Consider the following 18,703-nt stretch of genomic DNA (forward strand, 5'->3'; position numbering starts at 1 on the left):
TATTTAATTTGCTTTGTGTTATTGTGCAATGCGTGTGTATATGAGAACAGTACGATATCAGTGCTTTGTTTTTAATTGTTTTGTATATTTTTGTTTGTGATGTGCAGTACAAAATAAAACAAACAGTAATTCTCGGTGAAATTGTCTATGTATATTGCAGCTAAGGCATGCGCAGTTAGACTGTAAAAATGGGGAGTCAACTCCAGGACCGTGATATATCCGAATCTGCAGTATAGCCAGGGGCGATATAACGAGGGGTGGGTGTATATATATACAGTATATATTACACATACCAGATTCTGCCTGGGGGGGAGGTTAACAGGCAGGTGTAGGCCAGTAAAGTTTATGTGTACCTTTGGAGCTGGCCGGATTCATGAAGTGCATAAACAACGTCCATACGAGATTTCTCCGTTCAATATTCTTTATTTCCTTGACACAGGTTTGTTGCTTTTGGTTACAGCATTAGAATACAGAGCTCAAAGACACTTGCTCAAAGTGGTAACGATCTCTCTCCCTAGTTCCAAGACACAAACCAAGCACAAAACTAGCCCTGGTAATTTAATTAAACATACAAAACAATGACTGCTAGCAAACTACAGCCTATCAATTGTCACTAACTTACACAATAAATGAATAAATATATTAATAAATAAAATACATACATACATACATACATACATACATACATACATACATACATACATACATACATTCTGTGAAGGGTTTTAGTCCTTCGAGTTCTTTTTCAGCACTTTAAAATGACCCAGCCACACACAAAACTTGATTTTTAAAAGCGCTGTTGCGCTATTTTTTTAATAATCACAAAAAACAAAATAAACAAAACAAACACTTAGCTCTTTCTTGAGCACTAATTAAACACAACACTGCACCTACCTCTAAAACAGGACAGCTAAGCTGTTTACCTGTGACACAAAACATTCAAACAAACAATAACCACACAGGTTTACACTACCTTTTCTTTTCTTTTCTTTTTCTACACTTGTGCACACAAACAAGCGGGCTCCTATACACACCATACAGCAGCCCAGAACAGACTGGCTGCTCTCTTTAAATATGTATGTATGTATGTATGTATGTATGTATGTATGTATGTATGTATGTATTGTAACACAGCAGGGATGGGGGTTAATATCCTCCCTGCATAAAACATGTGCAAATGCACATTGGTTTGATGTAATTGTTTTGTATTATTGTTTAATTATATTTGTTAATTGTTTTATTATTTAATTATCCCCTGCACCTGGCTCTGATTTACAATGATCACCAGGTGCAGGGGATAATTAAATAATAAAACAATTAACAAATATAATTAAACAATAATACAAAACAATTACATCAAACCAATGTGCATTTGCACATGTTTTATGCAGGGAGGATATTAACCCCCCTCCCTGCTGTGTTACAATATATACATACATACATACATACATACATACATACATACATACATACATACATAAACTGGAAAATATCAGCAAGAACAAGGTAAGTATTTTAAAGATTTTAAACAAGCTAAGGTATCAACATCATGTAATATACAACTGACCCCACTTTTCATCCTCTTAACTTAAAATCTTCCTATGAATCATTTCTCAAAACAAAGAAGCAACAACGTACCATATTTTGTTCTAATACCTGTGAGCACCTTCAAATTTCTGTTTGGCCGACATCTTGCCTTCACTCTCCTTCTCTCTGTGTGATCAGTAGGCGGGCACTGCATGTCCTAAAATGCGCTCTATTGGCTATTGCTAGGTAACACATTACTTCTTTTAACCAACAGGATTTCCCTGCCATCCAAACTAGTATAACTGACATTTGTAGCAAATACAATTTCCATATCACAGTGATTGACATCTGGGTGGGGCAGTTCATACATTTCCAGAATTTCTCAGTGTCCAAAAACTAGATAAGTCCTGTGCGTGAGATTTTATGAAATGAGCGTGTGTGTGTGTAAGACAAGGTCTAAATGTGTGTGGTTCACGAGTCAAGCATGAAACTTGAGGTGTATGCATAGGCCAGTGTCTGTTTTGGCAAGACTGCCAACACCACATAGTGGATTATTTCTCCTGATCGTGTCTATGTTGGGCGTTCTATTTATACCACACCACTGAGAGATGCACCTCTGTGGCAAAAGAAACAACAACAAATAATTTGCTTCAGATTGCTTAGATCCTGTGGGATCTCTCCAGATTTAATCCAGTGCTTGGTAGGAATTTGCAACCCTCCCAAAGCGTGCTGCAAAGCGTCCAGTTTTAGTTACAAAAGGGGGTTCTGAGGCTTCCTGTCACTTCCACTTCAACATCACCTCAGGAATTTTTCCCCCACCACAACCACCCAATTTCCCCATTCCAACCGCATATACTGAACAGCCCCAGCTGTAGGCGTGGGGTGACTCTCTGTTCTTACTATTGTCATCAAAAAGGAAACTTAAGCATGGTCAAATTGTATGGAAAAAGAAAACTGTGCACAGACGGGAATAATCTAACGCTCAGGAGACCTGATACTTGCAATAAATGGTGATATATCAAACAAGAGAAAGATGGATGTGTAGCGGATTAGTCTAGAATTTAAATAAATCTTAAAAAGGTTGAACGTTTCATATAATTAAAACTTAAATGTATTTCTAGTCCTAACTGGTATAACACAGTCTTATAAATGTGTGGTAGCATAGTGAACATCTGGTAGTGCACATTGCACATTCCATTTGGAAAATGTACTAGTGCAAATAATCATGGTCAAATTATAATATACTTAATACTTGAGTCAAATTAGATGTGTGCTTTGGATTGTTGTCGTGTTGGAACGTCCAGTTGTGCTTTAAGTTTTGTAGCGGAGGGTTTCAGATGATTGGCCATTATCTTTTGGTATGCTTGGAATCCATTTTACCATGTATTGGAACTACATTTCCTGTGCCATTAGAGGAAAAACAGCCCCATAGACAGTAGGTATGGTGTTCTTATCCTTGTACGCCTCACCAGACTTTCTCCAAATGTAACGACTATCAGCGTGACCAAATTGCTCGATTTTTGTTTCATTACTCCACAAAAGCTTTGACCAGAAAAAATGCCGTTTTGCAAACTTTTAGCGATTGTCCCTTTGACGTTTTCCTTAGAGTGGCTTTTTCCTTGGCCTGCGACCATTGAGACCTTCATCATGCAATACTCGACCTATGGTTGGAATGGAAACCCCAGTCCCACTTGCAGCCAATTCACTTTGAATATCTTTGGCAATCAATCTCAGATTGTTATTAACCTTCCTCACAATTCTTCTACTTGTTCTTGGTGAAAGAACTTTCTTTCTTCCAGACCGAGGGAGCGTTGTGACAGTACTATAGTAGTGACAGTACGATAGTCTTGTAGTTCTTGATAATAGAAACAAGTGTTGAAATTGAGATACTCAAATGCTTGGAAATCTTCTTGCATCTTTCTCCAGCTTTATGATAATAAATTATTTTCTGCCTAAGGTCTTCAGATAGCTCTTTACGTTTTCCCATATTGACTTATTGGTAATGACAGCAATCAGCAATTATAATTTGAGACAACCACAAGAATTTCAACCTCATCTGTGTGAAGTTCAAGTTTACGCTGCCTCTGCCTGTCCCCTGCTGAGGCTTGTATCTGTTGTTCAGTTATTTTGCCAATGTAAACCACCTCCATCTTCCACAAAAAGCCACTGACAAAAATATATATCCTGCCTCTCTAGGGAAATCGCCGCAATTATCTCACGCCTTAAATTACGGCTCACTATGAATTAACATGCTCTGTATACTAACACATGCTATGTCATGTAAATGATAGATTAGCGCCTTTTCTGTTAGTAAATCGGCTGGTAAATTTAAATTTAGTGTGCGTGTTAGGCTCACTACTTAACGTGTGCACTAAATCTAAATTTAGCACTCCTTAGTAAACGAGGCAACTTATATTTTACTAACTATGGTACATTATGTAGTAAGCATGGTAAGTCATAAAAAAGCATGCAAAATGATAAAAGCATGGTAAAGTGTGTGAAATAATCATCATAACCATGTAAAGATGTTAAACTTTTTTTTTTTTTTTTTTTTTTTGAGTATGGGTATTATTCTCTGTGTCACTCAGGCCTATTTCCTCCTGAAAGTTTCACTGAGCCGCCCTCCCAAGAGTGGAGACAGGATTTGCCTTCTGAAAGAGCTACTGTATTAAAAATCTTGAAGAAAAAAAAATCCACAATAGACAGAATCCATTAACACATGTCAAAAAGAGCTTTAGAGGGAACCCTTCTGAACTCCTGTTGAGTTTCCTTATTTAAACACTAGTAACAGAGAGCTTTAGGCCACCCAAATATACATGTAAAAATATTATATATACAGTATATTAAGAACCTTTGGCTTACATGCCACTACTTGTCCTGCAGTACATTAAGATAATTATGGTAATACTGCTATTGACATCTCTTCACACAGCTTGCAAAAAAAAATTAAACATTTTCACCCCCAAACTACATTTGGGAGGGGAGGGGAAATACGAAGCAATGGTGGAATTAATTTAAATAAAATAAACAATTAAGAATATCAATGCTTAGTCTTCAGTCTTATATTTCTGAAATAGTATAGTCATTAAAGAACTTCCAACACACTGCAGCTTGTTCTTAAGTTTAGCTGCTAGTGCAGTGGTACTCAACTCTGCCTCTCAAGATACAATCCAATTCAGGGGCCATATTACAAAAGCATCCTAAGTGACATTCTTATCTTCAGACACAGAATGTGCTAACTGCACGTTTAGGAGAGTTGATATTACAGAAAATGCTCTCCTAACTATCTTAATTTAATATAGGAAATGGCATCCCATACGGAAAGAAAATAGATTTTTAATATATTTTTATGACTGGGAAACATGTTAAATACATGAATAATAGATGTATATCCTTACCATATATTTTCAACATATAAAATAAATATATGGCTCAAAAAATACAATTCAAAATGCATTAAAGTAGGAGTTTGTTTCACTAATCTACACAACATCATCTACACTTTCAACATAAAAGAACAATTATAGAAATATTTAAAAACTAATTAAAAATAAAAAACCAAAAAGTCTTGATTGCATAAGTCTTCACACCCCTTGAGTCAATACTTGGAGCAAGCCCCTTTTGCAGCAATAACAGCCATGAGTCATTTTGGATAAGTGTCTACCAACTTAGCACCGCGGGATGGTGCAGTTTTTGCCCATTCTTCTTGGCAGAATTAGGAAATTGTTCTGTAATACGGCCCCAGGTTTTTACACCAAGCAGGTTCTAATGTAGTGCAATATCTGTAGCCTGATACTGCACAGTATCTTGCATGCAGCAAACAGACTAGCATGGTAATCCCTGCCATGGATGACCTTGTTTGAGATGTCTGGAAGTGCATGAGTAAAGTAAAACCAATTCATCCATAACTTTAACACTCACATCATAACACCAGAGTTAAGCTAATAACAAACTTATTCTGGAAGACATAGCTGGAACTTCAGGAAGTTTCTTTAGATCACTCAGAAATGATATCTCGTCTGGAGTGATCTGATCAGAATGGTCTGCAGAAATAAGTATCATCTGCAGTCTTGTATTCAGAGACTAAGATTTAAGTTGGCGAACCTCTACATTATATACTGTGCCATTATATTTGTCAATATATTGCAATTTCATTTCTATAAGGGGCAGCATAGACTGTGTAATGCCAGTGCAAATGATCATTTTTTCTTAGCACGGCAGTACTTGTTGACTACTTCTAGATGTATAAACAGCACCATTATTTACCATACAGGACCTTTTTTTTGACACAGAATCCAATTATATAACAGTTTCTCTGATTGCAAAGATCAGCTGCTCAGGAGCATAAAGAAGCCAGACATCAGAAATCTGTAGCTTATCAATTTGGAGTCTAGCTGGATATCTCTCTCATTCCATGCATTTTTGTTGAGACAAACAAACCTACATTCAAGATCAACAGTCCAAGTGCAGAGGTTTGTTTTAGCAGTACCCATCAACAAGTATTGAGACTGATGGGGGAAAACACCCATAATGTATGGGGTTGGGGCATTTGTTGCCTGTTTTACCTGACACATGTTTTTCACACTGATTATTTTAAACACAAAGAAATGGCCTTTTACCATAGATTTTTTTTATTTACTGAGAGTTGTTGAGTCAACAAAAGCATCCTTCATGGAACGAACACCTCAAGATTCTGAATACTGCACCAAACAATAAACGACCTGGGTATAATCTTCAACTTTGATTTAAACACTTCAACTGCCAGATTCCTGGGTTGCTCTGGGCCACATAACTTTAATACTATGCCAAAATTGAGAAAAAAAAATCTTCCTAGAGCACAATGGTTAAGCACAACTTTTGACCTTAAAGTAATCCTTACAAAAATGTCAAGAACGCCTATAAAAGTTTCTGGGGTAATTTAAAAAAACCTTTAAACCTAGGGTGGCCAAAGTTGGTCCTTCCACTCCTGGTCTTTAGAACATAAGAACATAAGAACGTTTACAAACGAGAGGAAGCCATTTGGCCCATCTTGTTAGTTTGATTGTTAGTAGTTTATTGATCCCAGAATCTCATCAGGCAGCTTCTTGAAGGATCCCAGGGTGTCAGCTTCAACAACATTACTGGGGAGTTGGTTCCAGACCCTCACAATTCTCTGTGTAAAAAGTGCCTCCTATTTTCTGTTCTGAATGCCCCTTTACCTAATCTCCATTTCATGCCTTTTAAACCCGGGATAATTCTGGTTGCTCTTCTTTGCACTTTGCCAAGAGAAGAGCTCGACCTACCTATGGCAGGGCAGCAGTGTGGAGTAGTGGTTAGGGCTCTGGACTCTTGACCGGAGGGTCGTGGGTTCAATCCCTGGTAGGGGACACTGCTGCTGTACCCTTGAGCAAGGTACTTTACCTAGATTGCTCCAGTAAAAACCCAACTGTATAAATGGGTAATTGTATGCAAAAATAATGTGATATCTTGTAACAATTGTAAGTTGCCCTGGATAAGGGCGTCTGCTAAGAAATAAATAATAATAATAATATGGTATCTTAGACATGAAACAAAAGCCTTGCAACTTTGCAAGGCTTTTGTTCCAGCCCTATTCTTTGTTCCAACTCTGTTCTAAATTGTTTAATTGAACCAATTAAACCTCCATCAAGACCCTGCAGTAGTTAATTATATAATTGTACCTGTTAAAGCTGGAGTGGAATGGCCCTCCAGGATTGATTGGACAGCATACTTTAGACGACCAATATTGTTACAGAAAAGATTTCCAATGATTATATATATATATATATATATATATATATATATATATATATATATATATATATATATATATATATATTAAGCTTATTTCCCACAGGATAAGTGTTTTTAAAGTCTTTTAAAATCCAAATAATTGACTACATGATGTCCAGGAATTTGTATGCTGTTGTGGAGTGCCTTACATTTTTGTAAGGATTGTTAATCGTTTGGCATGGCTGCATTGCTTCTCACTTGGAAATTCAGTGTTCATGAAGCTACTAATGTTTACAAAGGCTTTTGTAACTTAATTATGTTGGATGAATATTGATTGATCTAATAATCACTTATTCAACATGCCCGTTTTACTGATGTGATATGTTTTCCCTCCAGAGTCCCAAGTTTAAGAGGCATCTCAGTGCCTTTTGGGAGGTTGTATTCATTGTAAAAGCAACACCACAAGCATTAGCTGTTACCGTTTAAAAATAAGCCTTAAAACACCTACAGTTTCATATGTGAACATTCATTACTAAGCCTGTCTCCTCAAGGTGGTTTGTACATGTTTACTCATTGGTTATCAAGTGTCACTGTTTTATTTGGTAGTCTGTGACCACAGGCAAACCATCTTCACACCGGGCCAGTACACGGGCCATGAACTTGGGTGCTGATAGATGTCCTACAGACAGAATAAAAGCTGAAAAGAAAACTTGAGATGATCATTTATCGTCTTGTGTGTGTTTGCCATTTTGGACCAACCATAGACAGAGAAAGAAAGGTGATGCCCATGAATAGATGTAGACCACTCTCACTGTACACAGTAACATGATTTACAAAAAAAGATTAGGATCAGTAAAGTTGCAAGGCTTTTGTTTCAAGTCTAAGATACCGTAGGTAGGTCAAGCTCTTCTCTTGGCAAAGCCTAAGCTTCATGCGTTATTATCAATGGGCAAACCAGCATGGTCTTTCTTTGTTTAGTGCCAACGGCATGTCCTTGAAAAGTATTTTTCTATGTCTGCAATAAAAAATGACAGCCCATACAAAAAGTTTAAAACAGGGGCTAAGCCACTTAGCTACTTAGTCTTAAGCTCTTAGAATGACTCCTATTTTACTTTTCTATTGCCCTCTGTACTGCTGAAAATTGACAAATTAGCTCTGCTTCAGGTCAGGATTTTAAACTTGAATGCAGTTACAACTAAAAGGAGCTAAAACCTGATCTCTGCCCAGTGAAATCCGAAAGACGGCAACCAATGGGAAGGGACTTTTGGGACAGGATTGCTGAGAGAAAAAAAAGAATTAAGGTTATTATGCAGTCCCCTAGACCCACAGATCAATTTCTAAATCAACAGACAAAACAACTTGTGTTATATGTGCTTATACAGTAAGGAAATCCTTCATATAGGAATGAAGGGAATTACATACTCAGCACCATATAACATCTCACAAGAAGCTCTTAATAAAATGCAGTGTCCCATAATCCTTTCAAATTTTAGTCAGTTTATTCCCACAGCAAATTATGTGCAGTTTATTTGATGAGAAAACATGCCTGGTGGACTGTCACTTCATAAGCCCCAAACAAAGATTTAGATGCAGAAAAACATTAAGCCCAGACACAATGCCCCTTTGCTACTCTGTGAGAGAAACAGGCATGCTCTCTTTGGCAGGATGGTGCCCTTTTTTTTACACATTATCTTTTTGTTACTATCATAATGTGTTACACGAAATACTGCACCTGCAAGCAGCTTTTAAAATATTTTAAAAACTATACAGGGCGCTGCACAAAATAATTACTATACATGGTAAAAATGGTTTTATCTTTTATAGAATACTACAGCTACATAATGTAGACCTTTAATTTGCAGTTAAACTTCCCAGTGATCTGTCTTAGTTTAATGTGCTTTGACTATAGCAATTTCTTCCTAGGACTGCACCTTTAGGAGATTTTTTTGTGTTTGTTTTAAATGAGTGAAGGATTGCAGCCTGTAGCAGTGTTTTTCTGCCAGCCAGCCCCTCTCCCACAGAGCTGGTAACAGCAAGCACAATTGCAAGTGGCACCAGATCGTTCTCTTGTGTCTTTCAGGGTCCCATATAAAGTCAATTGTGCTTTAAGGGCTTTCACACAGATTCTAAGAGAGCAAGCCGAGTAAGTGTCGCTTGTTGAGGGGCCTCGGTTACTGTTGCTATGGTTGAACGGCAGCAATGGCAACAGCAACAGTGGAACCTGCCTGGTATTCAAGGCTCCTGTAAAGGAAATGCGGGAGTAAACGACAGTCAACCAAATTCTATATTGCTACATATTTTCCTAAATCTATGCAGGTGAAGATTTTATTTCAAGTCTACAACAGGACATACTTTTGTCCAGAAGTAGGGTTGACTTGCATCATTCCAAATACACTTTACAGCTAGTCTATACAGTATATCACAAACTGCATGGCTGTCAATATGAAAAGTCTGTAACATAAAACTGAAATAAAAACACAAAATGCTGCTGATTTGCACATTAGCATACCAGTAAATGAACAGGACACTACAATACACTTATTGGCACAGTACATCATTAATTGTAGTTTTTCAGGTTTGGTAAAATATAATTTATGTCCATATGGAAGTAACCATCTATGCATTTGCCATTCATCACATGCCAGTATATACTGTAGTATCAGCCACATTTGAGTTATATGTCTGTGCTGTCAACACCTACGTAGATCTCATAAATAAAAGCTGTTTTTAATAGTTTATTTTTTTGGAAGATCTTAATGGTTTGGGTGTGGGCAATCTGTTGCAAAAACATTAAGCTTCTCAATTAAAGACCTTAAACTCTTCAAGTTTGTAAAACAGAAACATCTCCCTCAAAAGCCACTCTATGCATGCAAACATTTTGCACATTTACAAGAATGTTAAACCGCCTTAAGAACTTGAAACCACTTGTATTAGAACTTCAGAAAAGCCTTTTTTTCATGGCACCAAAGTATGTAGGCCAAGCTAAGCCAAGCAGTTTTGGAAGCACCCTTACATTTTTAAGCCAACAGAATACATTAAAAAACATACTTTCATTACCAGAGTTTACTAAACCAGCTCATTCTAGGCCACTTCTGCCTTCAGAAAGGACTGAAACTTATACTGTAGGGGTATGAATTGCTATAACAATACAAATACTATATGTGACGTCTAAATTGCAAAAATGTGATTACTGGTATTATTCATAAATGCATGTATTTAATATTCTTTTTGGCATTTGCTATTAACATACTATCACAAGTTGTTTTTCTGACAAGCAGTGCCAGTTGGCATTGCTAGACTGTATGCTTGGTTTACAGCAGTGGCATCACTGTTTATTTTCCACCTAAAACTCAGTGCTTCAGAATTTCCACATTTTGATTTTTATATGGTCTGTAAGACAAAGGCAATGCAATTACTCAGTACATCTTACATTTATAAGACCTAAAGGCTGAAGTCTCTTAGAATAGTTAGAAGCAAATGCATCTGGATTGTAAAAGCTATATCATCACTGCTAGAAAGACTAGATAGGCAGATCATCTTTATATTACTTATTTAAGTTTGGGATATGGATGTTTTAACCTTTTATATAAAAAAATAATAATAAATAAATAAAATTGTTCAAGTTACATCTTAATGTAAAAGGCTTTGAAAATGTTCCCCAGCTTTTTATGAATACAGTGGTACAACAAACACTATTCACACTGGACAACTTTTTTGAAAAGCCAAAACTTTCTTGATTAGTTTCAGAGTATTAATCTGGGGACTGGGTTTAGGGTGTTGTAGGAAATTAATACTTTGTCCCAGAGGCTAGTGAGTTCCAACCAATTTTTGTTTTAACAATACTCACATTGTCCAGGCACATGTTCCAGCGGTAGAAAACCAGCTTGGTAGTTTTTAAAGACAATGAAGATTTAACAATCCCTTTAAGCATAACTCCCTTACCTGTGTGTGTGTGTGTGTGTGTGTGTAAAAACAGTGCATACTTTGTGTAGTAACTGCAGTTTAGATTCACAACAGCTATATTTGTTATCAACTCACTACTGCAGACATAACCTCATGGACTGTATACAGCTGTGGCCAAAGGTTTTGTATCACCCTATAGAATTAACGAATTTTGCTTCATAAAGTCAAGTGAAATCTGCCGAATAATGTTACATTAACATATTGAATTACATACCATTTTGTAGTTTTCCACTGTGAATAGGCAGCGTTGTGGTGCAGCTTTTAATGGCTGTACAAATATCAGGCAGAAGCGAAATTGTGCATATTTATTTTCAGAAAACAAAATAAAAACTGTTCACAAAATAAATGGTACTAAAGTGTTATGCTTGTAAGCAGGCACAGCTGTAGATGATGGGCTGGCAGGTAATCATCTCTGGTGGTTCTGGAGGTAGTTACTTGCTTTTAGTCTGAGAAATAACAGGATAATTGTAGTCCTTGGTTTGGTTCTGCTCTGCTCTGCACTGCACTGCACTGCACTGCACTGCACTGCTCTGCACTGCTCTGCACTGCACTGCACTGCACTGCACTGCACTGCACTGCACTTTGCCCTGGGTTCATCTCCCACAAGTGGAGAGACTCCTTATATAAACCTGTGGCTGGGCTTAATGGATTGTTAATTAATCAATTAAGTCCCAGCCACAGTCTGCATGTGTATTTGGCAGGGATAGTATTAACCCTATCCCTGCCAAATACTATATACCATAAATGTAAAACTAACATTGCGACAATGTAACATTTTGAAATCTAATAAGAAATACTGTAAACTATTATGCCTTCCGGTAGACTTTTGTATTTTCTTGATGTTAAATGAAAGATCTAAGTTATGTTCATATATCTATATATTTTTATATATGAGATAACTCCTCTTTAAAGATCTAAGTTATGTTCATATATCTATATATTTTTATATATGAGATAACTCCTCTTTAAACTGCAGACTGCTATTTGCAGTATATGAAAGGGAAGGCACTGAAAATATTAGTTATCTAAGGGTTATCTTTCTTTCAAGTTACATATTGTTTACATTTAAGTAAGAGCAATTCTACTTAGAATGTACAGTATTAAAAAGAGAACCCAAAAAGAGAAATAAACAGTCAAAGGACAACAAGGCCATTTTTGTATGCAGAATTCAGTTATTGCAGTTATGGTTTTCATTAGTGGGTTTTCTTGATATATATATATATATATATATATATATATATATATATATATATATATATATATATTTTTTTTTTTTTTTTTTAGCTCAAAGAGCCAGTATATATATATATTTTTCAGGACGTTTTGGGCAACAGCCCTTCAGCTGTTTAAAAAGAAAAGTAAACACAATGCAGTAAACTTGTTGTTGTTCAAAACTTGTATTTATACAAAATTTCTGTGGATGATGTCATGATTATTAGAATAGAATACTCATTCCAAGAGGTTCCAAAGTTCCCAGTTTGAAGATAAACTCTCGTTCCTTTTGTTTTTCCGAGCAACATTTGTTCCATAGCACTGATTGATCACAAATACTGTGATGTCTTCAGCAGTGTGATCATCACTGTTGAAGTGACGGGCTATTGGAAATGCAGTGGTGTTAATGCGAATGCTTCTTAAGTGTTCTACAAACCGGTCTGCTAAACGCCTTTTAGTTTCCCCAATATACAATTTGTTGCATTCCTTGCTGATAATGCAGTAGACTGTTCCTTTAGAGGTACATGTAAAATATTCATGAATGTTGAATGAAGATTTAATCTCTATTTCAGAATGAATGTATTTACAGGTATTACATCGTGGTGTATTACATGGATATGTGCCTTTCAAAGGTTCCCCAGGAAGGACGAATATCACTGTGTACCACATATTCTCTTATATTCTTGTCTCTTCTATATGACATCAAGGGGGGAGTCTTGAAAATAGGCGCTGTAGATCTTGTTGTAAAATTGTAAAGTTTCTTTGCACAATTATCTGTGTCTTTCTGTTGGTCGGGTGGTAAGTGAGGACCAGAGGGATTCTATCATCTGTGTGTTGTTATTATATAAAGCATTTTTTATATTTATATTTGAAATGCAGGATTTAGCTTTAGTGATGATCTTGTCCGGAAAGTCACAATTTTCATAAAACACACACAATTTTCAAAAAACACATTTCCTCGCTTTTGGTGAAGAAATCTTGATTGTCGCTTCAAATACGTCTGAGTCTTAACAGTTGTGAATAGGGAATCGAGTCATGACAAGCCTTAGGGTGTGAGGAGTCATACTGCAGATATGAATGAGAATCAGTTGGTTTGTAGTAGACAGTGGTATTAATGGTGGAATGCTATTGCCCGTTTCTGATGTGTTCCATGTGAAATCCAGGGCTGGATGGAAATTTGTTACTGACTGAATGAACTGTTTTAAATCCCCATTAGAGTTGGTGGTAATTCCAAAGATGTCATCAAAGTACCTAAGATATAGTTTAGGTGTGTTTCCATTGTATTGCTGTAAAAATGTGTTTTCAACCGATCCCACAAAAAGGCAAGCATATGATGGTGCCATTTTAGTTCCCAATTATGATCTTTCAGTTTTGTATTTTTAATATATAATTTTTTTCTCAATAAAAACTTTTTTCCCCTTAACAGTGTGGAGTATGGTGTGTAGATAAGTGGGTCAAAAATCCTCATTTAAATGCATAAAATTCTGAGGCACTGACACAACAAAATGTGAAAAAAGTTCAAAGGGGTGTAGACTTTCTATAGGCACTGTATATATTAACATAATTTAAAATAATGTAATCAAAGAAAGTACAAAATGATATTGCAAGAGTCTACCGGAAGCCATAAGTAAATGAGTTCATTCTAAATGGTGATGCAAAACTTTTGGCCATAGCTGTATTTTATAATGCATGATATTTTTTTTTTCAATCTTTTGGCCGGGCAACTTATTGAACTCCATAGAGTCACACAAACTGTTTTAAAATTTCCAAAAATGTAATTAAAAATGGTGACCGAAAGGGATATTATCCAAGTATTTAATTAATGCCACTTTTATGATATAGTAAACACCGTATACAGGTACTTTCTTAGTTGTTGCATTAAGAATGATCTATTTCTTACCCAGTTTCCTGTTGAAAGCCTTCCAGCTCATCCTTCTGTTCATCCAGTGTAGACTCCAGATCCAAATAGGTTCCATTGTGAGACAGCTGCAGAGTACAGTCATCAAGCTGAAACCAAAGCAACCACATATCACAAAAAATGTCAACTGATCTTATAGAAATTGAAAACTGTGAATGCAATTATTTAAAGTGATTCACTGAGCTTTTTAGTGCCATTGTTAATTTTCTAGGGATGATACTATAGTGCTTTTATACATCAAGACACAATACCTGCCTGCCAATGTGAACAAACCTGCAAGTGCTGCTTTTATATTATAATTATATTTTGTATTTTTAATGGTTCACTTTGGCATGGTAGTATCCATTTAAAGGAAATTCTTTAGTAACATGCAAAAGTAAAATGCCTAGTAGTATTTCAATGATAAAGTCACATGCACAGCTATGGCCAAATGTTTTGCATCAACCTACATAATTAACACATTTTGCTTCATAAAGTCAAATGAAACCTGCTGAATAACGTTACAGTAGCATATTGCGTTAGATACTGCTTTGTAGTTTTCCATATACTTAACGGAAAACTAACAAAAATAGAAAAATTTGACATTTCAAAATCTAACATGAAATACTGTACTACTATTATGGCTTCCGGTATACTTTTGCGATATCATTTTGTAGTTTCTTTGATTACATGATGTTAAATAAAATATCTAAATTATGTTCATATAGTTTAATTTTTTTTTATTATGTCGCAAACCTAAAATTCTAGGTGATGCAAAACTTTTGGCCATAGCTGTACAAAATTACATCTCGCTATTGTGACCACTAAAGAATTCTACTGATGATATTTATTCAGTCAGGAAACTCATGCGATAGATTATTTATTAAAACAGAGACTAGACAACACTACTACATTATACATATTGTACACTACATTCTATGGCCTTTGGCCTCGCCTTTCAAGGTACCCCTGCACACAAATTAGCTTGCAGATAAGTGGAGAGGCTGACCGTAGGGAAGCCATGGGCAGTGGGGCAAGATAGATGTCCTCCCCCATTAGAAAAGCAGGCGGAGGCTGGGGAGGAGGACGCGAACTCTGGCAGACAACAGGACGTAATGGATTGAGTTAAAATATAAATCCTTTCCTTGCCGATCACTGGACGTGTTGTTCATCGAAGGACAAATAAGATACTATCTATTCGATTTGATCTGATATTGGAAACGCTTAAAATATGCTTTATGTTTATATGATTATCTAAGGTTAAAGTGAGTTCCCTCCCAAACTACCACTTTGCTAAATTCATGTAAAATAACATGTGTATAAAAGCACTTGTATATGAAGAGCGCTTTCAGTAATGTAAGTGGTAGTGAAATGGTTCATTTAAATGGACAACACCTATAGAATGGACTGATCGAATAACTGAACTGGACTGACAGAATCACACAGTACAGCAGTGTAACAACTAAAAAGATGCTGCAGTGTATTTAATTAATCTAACCTAGTTTGTTTTTATTTCTAGCTATCTATAGAGTTTGGCAGTGTTAAAATAGTTAAGGTGCAACAAATCCTTTATGAAACCTATATTTCAACGAATTCTAGATAAGTGAAGGGTTTGTTTGTTTACAACTAGGGCTCTATTAAAGCTTTTGTCAAACTGTATTTTACTTTCGAAACCTTTACTGTAGTTACGTATCTCTGGCACTATGCTGCTTGGATCCTATGCTGCTTGGATCATTCTAGACCTGAACTCTAGAATGCTATATCTGGAATATATCTGCTGTTGTATGTTACAAAAACGTTATCCGCACTACATAAATCATGTGTGATTCATCAACATGCATTGAAACCACATACAGTAATTGCCATGTACTTCAGTCACAGAAACGTATGATCGCGCATTATAAAGGCAGTTTGAAAAGGGTAAAAATGTTCTGACTCCAATAAACAGACATGTGTGTACCAAAGGAAAGCTAATTAGATTTTGCTCTAGTGGCAAAAGTGCAAAGTTAGAAAATAAACAATAGTGTGTTTTATAAGGTTTAGAACAATTAAGTATTTTTTTATTTTATTTTATTTTATGTACATTTTTGTCACACAATGGCTCTGGGTTTTACTGGTGTCTTTAATTTTCTACACAAGAGTGAGTTTTATTCTGGAACTATTGAGCTAAGCATTCAACATCAGTGTGGTTTAAGCCAAAGTACAAAAGCAGTCAGAGCCTCTGAGACGGTCAATTGAAAACTGCCCCACCCCCTTTCCTATAAAAGACTAATCTGGTGTTGTTTAGCAACTGTAAACATGTGGCTTTTGAGTGAAGTACAGGCCTACTTTATGCTCATCGACAAACTAATTAAAATATGTTAAAAAGCAACAGTGGCAGACAAAAAAGAATACAGGAACAAAACATATGGTTTGTATGTCTAGACGTCATTATATTTTAAAATAAAGATTTGTTTACTTAGTTATAGCAATGTTTGAGTATTGTTTTAACCAGAACAGGGTTTTCTCTTTTTATATGCAGAATTAGACCAATGGTACAGTACACATGTAAGACTAATATGGCAAAACCACAGAGCAACTCATTTCACAAAAACATATGTTCAAAGCACTAAACAACACAGAAAAGTGGCATTAAACCAGATCAATCAGCATAAGGAAGTTGTCAAAAAAATTCAGTTTTTTAAGTTCTCATTCAATTTATGAAACGCAAATATTCAACACCATATAATTAAAGAAAACATATAACTACTTACATTTTTAAAAAGGGATTTTATTCTTGTTTACTGGATTTTTCCTTTTATTTATTTTACTTCTGTTTTTTGATTTCTTAAGAAAATTGTACTAAAGAAGATTTCATATAAATGACTGAAGCCAAAAAAAAAGTTAAAAGCTTAAAATCTTATTCTTTTTGCTGGTTATTTAGTAATGTTTAACTAATTTCTCTAGCATGTCCATTAATGCTATGACTCCTAAAATTAACAACTCTTAAGTAATTTCCACACAACACACACAAAAAAAAAAAAAACAATGTATACATTTTTATCACATTTGTCAACCCAATTCGAAATGCCCAATTCATATGTTGTCCCACTGCTGCAACACTTACGGATCAGGAGGACTGAATGTCAGTGTGTGACCTCTGTTCCTGCAGGTAAAGGGCCAAGCCTTGGAACTCTCTATCTGGAGTCATAGGGCACCTGAGCAGAAGTGGTCACTGAAGCGAGGCAAACTATCTGTAACTGATTGACTTTGCTGCTGTAACCTTACAGGAATGCAAAGGCCAATGCAGTGATCACTGTGGGGTTTAAGCCCACCTGGTGCACGTAGCATTCAAACCACGCTTGGATGACTCACCCAGCACTCCAAACAGCAGTGGGGGCATCTGTGACACCTTTACAAAAAACATTTTTCTACTAACGATAAAAGTTATCATAGGATGCAAGATATACAAAACACATTTACTGTAACTGTACAACACTGACGTGTAAGTGTACATCTGTTCAAAAGGAAAGTGGGAATTTAGTAGGAATTAATTATTTAAGGTTTTTATTAAGCAATTTTGTAATTTTTATAACAATTCCCTCAAAAACAGAATCATTGAAACAAATCGAACCCCTATAACAATAAAAACGTGAATTGCAGTACACAAAGTTTTATTGGGGCACAACAGAAAGGTTCCACCTCTTCACCTTATTAAAATGCAACCACATAACTGTGAAAAAAAACTATTAAAACACCCATAACTTTGATCTAGAATACTAGTCAAATTATGTTCAACTCTTTTGCGTGGTTTAATGTTTAAAGAGTGTAAAAAAAAAACATCATATGATCTGTAACAGTTACGGAATTTATTTTAAGTAGCAAATATTAAATGATGCAATGTCTGATTTTAACAATCCATAAATCACATTTGCTCATTCCCAGCCCTGTATACAAGGAGATCCAACTAGTGTTTACTGCAGGGGTTTCGCTGTCGCTCGTCACTCTCGTAATTTGCGAATCTTTTTTGAAAGTGACGACAAAAAAAAAAAGTGGAATCGTCACTAGTGACGATCGTTTCTGTTTGTACTATAAAAAAAAACACTTTTGTTAAAGTCACACACAACGTCTCGTTCTTTAAAAGAAGGGATCGCTAAACCATAGAGTCACTGCTGCTGATCAGATCAGCGCCTCGGCCTCATCGATTCATTGACTGTGCAACGTTCTCATCCCGTGGTAAGCGACGTAAATGCAGTCAGCCATTCAGCGCCTCAGTTTCATGTTGCGTATCAGTTACCATGGTAACCCAGACCGCTTTATGAGGCTGTACTCGGTGCTGCTGTAGCGTTCAGCTCCTGGCGCTGCGCTTTCACGACTACAGAGAGTTCTGCTCAA

At 36.0% G+C, this 18,703-nt stretch overlaps 1 protein-coding gene across 8 annotated transcripts in view; it reads right to left on the reverse strand.

Annotated features, from left to right (window-relative positions):
- Nucleotides 1–18,703, reverse strand: part of LOC117400336 (FH1/FH2 domain-containing protein 3-like) — a 284,731-nt gene that overhangs the window by 256,079 nt on the left and 9,949 nt on the right. For all 8 annotated transcript variants that reach the window (XM_059022942.1, XM_059022941.1, XM_059022940.1 and 5 more), the window contains exon 2: nt 14,333–14,439. In XM_059022942.1, the coding sequence (XP_058878925.1) occupies nt 14,333–14,439 (107 nt within the window). The remainder of the gene's footprint in view (nt 1–14,332; nt 14,440–18,703) is intronic.

This window comes from Acipenser ruthenus, chromosome 4 (assembly GCF_902713425.1).
Source record: "Acipenser ruthenus chromosome 4, fAciRut3.2 maternal haplotype, whole genome shotgun sequence".
NCBI classification, from domain to species: Eukaryota; Metazoa; Chordata; class Actinopteri; order Acipenseriformes; family Acipenseridae; genus Acipenser; species Acipenser ruthenus.